Below are 6,475 nucleotides of genomic sequence, written 5' to 3'. Positions count from 1 at the left end.
TTCCGTTTGTGTCGCGCAAAGGCTTGCTTAAAGCTCTATATTCCTAGTAGCTCTCGCAGTCTGCAGTGGGATTAAATTGTGTATTTCACGTTTGTTCACGACTGTTGATTATGGGTTAAGTGAATACTTGGTGAGAGACCTTTTTCAGTTTGTTAATTTGGTAATATTTCGTAAACTCATGTAAATGCGTGAGAAAGTAAACGCTTTCAAGAATTACCATAAGCTTAAATCGCAACGTAGCCTGCATAATAATCAATCTCAAACTGTATTAATTTATTTGCTTGGTTAACAAGCGTGCCAATTTTATGAAGAATATGTAATGATCATCATAATAAATAATCCATTGGGAATTCCCGTGTCGTCTTGTCATTCACGTCAAAACATTTATAGTATCAGATTTAGTCAAATCAGCTAATCATCAAAAAGCGTAACAGTTTAATCTTGAAGGGATATGAACACCACAACGCCATGAACACCGGAAGCTTTGAAGTACAAGTGCAATAAAGGCTTGCTTACAACTTCATTTATAAAATAGGTGCATTTTCATCGGCAAGACCACTAAATAATCTGATTTTTTAAAGCTCTGTGGATTATGTGGATATTTATTAACAAGCCCTTTTTGAAAGCACGGCAAATGAAGACATCGGAGAAGTCAAATAGGCTGAGCAATGGTTGGTTAAAAACTACCTTCCACTCGAGCTAACAAACCGCTGCTCAGTGCATTCACTTCTACATCATTCAATAGGCTACGTCTTTCTGTGGTGTATTTTCAAATTTACCCCACCCCCTCCACAAAATAAGATAGCGAAACTAAGTTTGCCTTTTCCCCAGGTTCCAGTTTTTTGTGGGTTTTTTTTCTGCAAGGACAATACAAAAACGAAAAGGCTTGTATTTTGTTTTAGCTGCTTATAAAATATCTGGGAGGGAACCAGGTACACACCCCCAGTAGCCTAATATAAGGATGAAATATAAATCAGAGCATGTATACCTAGCATTTTAGAGCATATTTCTGTGTATGAACAGGTCATCATGACGCGCGACAAGCAGAAAAATAGAACAGAAGCGAAAAACTATGCTTCAGTTTGCTTGTGTCGCGCAAGTCTCGCACCCGGTTCGCGCTGCATTCGTTCTTACTGTTAGCAGTACTGTTATTACAACGGCAGCAGGTGACGTCCTCTCCACCAGCTGCCGTTGTAATAACAGTACTTCAACTACGCTTCACTTACGCACGTCGTGCGCTTGCGGCTGCTACGCGTGCGGTGGGTGTCAGGCTTTAGACTCATCTACAGTGACTTGCACAACTTGTGTCGCATTTACATTGTATCCAATTATCCAGCTGGATATATGCTGAAGCAATGCAGGTTAAATGCTTTGATCAAGGGTACAATGGCAGTGTCCTACAGGGGAATTGAACCTGTGACCTTTACCATTGAGGCCAAAAGTTTACATACACCTAGGCTAAAGATATTCAAACTCAATTTCACAACTTGCCAAAAAGAAATGGCAACATGAAATGTGGCAATTAAATTAGGACATCTACTTTGTTCACGTCAGAGGTACTTTTAAAACAAGTGATTAGAGGCAGATATTTCAGCTTTAATTCACAATCAGAATTCCTGTGGTTCAAAAGTTTACATACACCAAGTTGACTGTCTCTTTTAAGTCTGGAATATTCCATAAATTGAGGTAATGGCTTTTTTTGAAGCTTCTGATTAGCAAATTGTCACAATTAGGAGTTAATTAGCACCTGTGGCTGTAATTAAGGGCTTACCTTTTAGAGCCACTGCCCTTGATACCATGGGAAAATTTAAGCAACTCAGCCAAGACCTCAGAAGAAATTGGACTAACAAGTCCAGTTCCTCCTCAGGAGCATTTCCCAAACAACAGAAGGTACCACAAGCATCTGTGCAAACCATCCCAATGTGGCTCCATGGTCGACCCGGGACGGGCAGGGGACGGAGAAGGCTGGCAGGAGCTTGGTGGGAAGATGTGCTGCAGGCGCAGTTGGTGCAAGTGAGGACGAAGGCCCGGGTATCCGCCTCCATGGATTCCCACCAGAAGCTCCGCTTTAGGAGGGATAGGGTGCGTCGGATGCCCGGATGACAGGCGAGGCGTGAGGAATGGGCCCACTGCAAGACCTGGGAGCGAACAGACTCAGGCACAAATATACAGCTGTTAGGATTAGGACGTGGGTCGGGCTGGTCCTGCTGAGCCCTCTTAATGGCCTCCTCGATCTCCCATGTGACCGCTGCGACCACACACGCTGAGGGCAGGATGGGTTCGGGTTCAGCAGGACGTTCTTCCTAGGAGAACTGGCGGGATAGGGCGTCTGGCTTGGTGTTCTTAGATCCGGGACGATAAGAGATGGTGAAACGCCCAAAGAAAAGTGCCCAATGAGCTTGGCAGAAGTTTAACCTTTTGGCCGACTGGAGGTAAGCCAGGCTCTTATGGTCGGTCCAGACAAGGAAGGGTTGTTCTGCTCCCTCGAGCCAGTGCCGCCACTCCTCAAGTGCTATCTTGATCGCCAACAGCTCCCGGTTCCCGACATCGTAGTTACATTCTGCGGGCAAAAATTTCCTAGAAAAGAAGGCACAGTTTACCATCAGACACTGACCTTTGGGAGAGGACGGCCGCCGCACCAGTTTCAGAAGCGTCCACTTCTACTACGAACTGGCGGGCAGAATCTGGGTGGATTAAGATGGGGGCTGACGAAAACAGGGAGTTGGGTTAAGGGAGTTGACTTGCTACTTAACACTAACCATTTCCTTCCTCTTCCAGGAGGAAGAGTTTTATGTATGAGAACAGGTTGTCCTCTTCATATGAAGTGGGGATTGGACTCTTGGGCTCCATCACAAGGGACAGTGTGTTTAAGTGAAGGGTCTTTGACTTGGTTCTCCTGTTCCTGATCACTGACTTGTGTTAGACTTTCCTTCCAGTGCCGGTATCTTGGTAGTGAGGTGGTGTCTCTGGTGGCTGAGGAAGACCGTTCCTCCTCCCCTTCCAGTAGCTGCTCCAGGACCCCTCCGTGTGGAGCTCAGATTAGCTAATGGCCAATGTGACTCAAAAGGATCACTGAAAGCTAAGCTGGTTTTTTTTTTTTTTTTTTTTTTTTTTTTTTTATTAAAATGCTTGTTCCATGGGCCATGTTAACCTGCCCTCCATGGTCTCTAGCAAATGTGTACAGCTCCTACTACAGTGAAGTGGACTACCCTGTGACACAGGTTTTGCGGGAACCTGTGTATGTGGAGGTGCGTGTCTTGGAGAGGACTGATCCCAACATTGTCCTGACTCTGGAACACTGCTGGGCCACATCCTCAGCCTGCCCCAGAGTCTTCTGGTTAATGGGTAACTTGCACTGACTTTTCCTGGCCACTTCTTCCACCAACCACCCCCCCCAACAAAATGATCACTGTCCTTTTGCAGGTGTCCCTACCATGGTGACCAGTACCTGACCACCTTGGTTCCTGTGGATGGCTCCTCTGGGCTCCAATACCCAACTCATTACAAGCGGTTCATTGTCCAGATGTTTACTTTTGTGGATGCTACCTCCTTGCTGAAGGAAACTACTGTCTGACTGCTACTTTACTGTTCCTGCTTCATGCAACAGGATTTTAATCCTTGACTACTTCCTCACAGGTGTTCATCCATTGTAGTACAGCACTGTGCCACCCTTCTGCTGCTGATCGCTGTGAACAGAGATGCAGCAGGCAGAGTGAGTGATTAATGGAAGATGCTGGTGCCCTGTGCTTCAGCTTCTAAGGCAGTGTGACGTGGGCACTAACTCCTACTGTGGCTTTTCAGGGAGGACTATTGCTACTAAAGAAAAGTTTCCATTGGGGAAACTATAGTGGTTTCTAGTCAGAAAGTGATCTTGCTGGACTTGGAGCCCCCAGTATCTGACACCTACTCTGACAATGAAGGCGAGTGGCACCTCTATAGTAGATTCATCTGTACTGTGTCTTTGTAATGAATAACTAATGTGGCTGTTGGTTTTTGTTTCCAGTGCCCCAGTCACTTGGCTATGGCCTGCTGGAAATGGCTGCCTCGGTTGTGCTTGTCTCTGTCCTGGTCCTGGCTGTCGTGTGGAGATCACTAATGTTTCTGGTTTTTCAAAACTGGATGTCTGGGTTTATTTGGCTTTGGTTCTTTTGCCCCTTTGAATTGTTCCCCTTAGTACCACTGAAATTTCAGGAAATGGCGTAGAGGGTGCATGTTTTTGGAATTCACTCGTTCCACTTTCTATGGAAGGCAATGCATGCCTATTTCTGCTTTTTCAGCTGTTTGTTTATTTCTGAATCTTCTGTACATCAGAAGCCCCATTGTGCGGTCAGCTTGGTTACATCACAATGGAAGTGCATTACAGGCATTTACGCCGGGCACCCAACGCACGCGTAGCGTAAGCGGCGCATAAGCAGCACGGCGAAGCAGCGCGGCGCATAGCGTGTCTACACAGGTTCCGTTTGTGTCGCGCAAAGGCTTGCTTAAAGCTCTATATTCCTAGTAGCTCTCGCAGTCTGCAGTGGGATTAAATTGTGTATTTCACGTTTGTTCACGACTGTTGATTATGGGTTAAGTGAATACTTGGTGAGAGACCTTTTTCAGTTTGTTAATTTGGTAATATTTCGTAAACTCATGTAAATGCGTGAGAAAGTAAACGCTTTCAAGAATTACCATAAGCTTAAATCGCAACGTAGCCTGCATAATAATCAATCTCAAACTGTATTAATTTATTTGCTTGGTTAACAAGCGTGCCAATTTTATGAAGAATATGTAATGATCATCATAATAAATAATCCATTGGGAATTCCCGTGTCGTCTTGTCATTCACGTCAAAACATTTATAGTATCAGATTTAGTCAAATCAGCTAATCATCAAAAAGCGTAACAGTTTAATCTTGAAGGGATATGAACACCACAACGCCATGAACACCGGAAGCTTTGAAGTACAAGTGCAATAAAGGCTTGCTTACAACTTCATTTATAAAATAGGTGCATTTTCATCGGCAAGACCACTAAATAATCTGATTTTTTAAAGCTCTGTGGATTATGTGGATATTTATTAACAAGCCCTTTTTGAAAGCACGGCAAATGAAGACATCGGAGAAGTCAAATAGGCTGAGCAATGGTTGGTTAAAAACTACCTTCCACTCGAGCTAACAAACCGCTGCTCAGTGCATTCACTTCTACATCATTCAATAGGCTACGTCTTTCTGTGGTGTATTTTCAAATTTACCCCACCCCCTCCACAAAATAAGATAGCGAAACTAAGTTTGCCTTTTCCCCAGGTTCCAGTTTTTTTGGGGTTTTTTTTCTGCAAGGACAATACAAAAACGAAAAGGCTTGTATTTTGTTTTAGCTGCTTATAAAATATCTGGGAGGGAACCAGGTACACACCCCCAGTAGCCTAATATAAGGATGAAATATAAATCAGAGCATGTATACCTAGCATTTTAGAGCATATTTCTGTGTATGAACAGGTCATCATGACGCGCGACAAGCAGAAAAATAGAACAGAAGCGAAAAACTATGCTTCAGTTTGCTTGTGTCGCGCAAGTCTCGCACCCGGTTCGCGCTGCATTCGTTCTTACTGTTAGCAGTACTGTTATTACAACGGCAGCAGGTGACGTCCTCTCCACCAGCTGCCGTTGTAATAACAGTACTTCAACTACGCTTCACTTACGCACGTCGTGCGCTTGCGGCTGCTACGCGTGCGGTGGGTGTCAGGCTTTAGACTCATCTACAGTGACTTGCACAACTTGTGTCGCATTTACATTGTATCCAATTATCCAGCTGGATATATGCTGAAGCAATGCAGGTTAAATGCTTTGATCAAGGGTACAATGGCAGTGTCCTACAGGGGAATTGAACCTGTGACCTTTACCATTGAGGCCAAAAGTTTACATACACCTAGGCTAAAGATATTCAAACTCAATTTCACAACTTGCCAAAAAGAAATGGCAACATGAAATGTGGCAATTAATTAGGACATCTACTTTGTTCACGTCAGAGGTACTTTTAAAACAAGTGATTAGAGGCAGATATTTCAGCTTTAATTCACAATCAGAATTCCTGTGGTTCAAAAGTTTACATACACCAAGTTGACTGTCTCTTTTAAGTCTGGAATATTCCATAAATTGAGGTAATGGCTTTTTTTGAAGCTTCTGATTAGCAAATTGTCACAATTAGGAGTTAATTAGCACCTGTGGCTGTAATTAAGGGCTTACCTTTTAGAGCCACTGCCCTTGATACCATGGGAAAATTTAAGCAACTCAGCCAAGACCTCAGAAGAAATTGGACTAACAAGTCCAGTTCCTCCTCAGGAGCATTTCCCAAACAACAGAAGGTACCACAAGCATCTGTGCAAACCATCCCAATGTGGCTCCATGGTCGACCCGGGACGGGCAGGGGACGGAGAAGGCTGGCAGGAGCTTGGTGGGAAGATGTGCTGCAGGCGCAGTTGGTGCAAGTGAGGACG

General features: G+C 44.3%; 1 protein-coding gene across 1 annotated transcript; it reads left to right on the top strand.

Annotated features, from left to right (window-relative positions):
- Positions 1 to 2,734: 2,734 nt before the first annotated feature.
- LOC135259576 (zona pellucida sperm-binding protein 4-like) lies at positions 2,735 to 3,626 on the top strand. Its single transcript, XM_064344089.1, is given in 6 exon segments — positions 2,735 to 2,871; positions 2,924 to 2,999; positions 3,001 to 3,083; positions 3,164 to 3,312; positions 3,315 to 3,345; positions 3,424 to 3,626. Coding segments are annotated over 6 exon segments (570 nt in total). The 5' UTR covers positions 2,735 to 2,791; the 3' UTR covers positions 3,575 to 3,626.
- Positions 3,627 to 6,475: the final 2,849 nt, after the last annotated feature.

This window comes from Anguilla rostrata, chromosome 7, assembly GCF_018555375.3.
Source record: "Anguilla rostrata isolate EN2019 chromosome 7, ASM1855537v3, whole genome shotgun sequence".
Taxonomy (NCBI): Eukaryota; Metazoa; Chordata; class Actinopteri; order Anguilliformes; family Anguillidae; genus Anguilla; species Anguilla rostrata.
The sequence above is the reverse complement of the archived record's forward strand: the minus strand, read 5'-3'. Positions and strand labels throughout refer to the sequence as shown.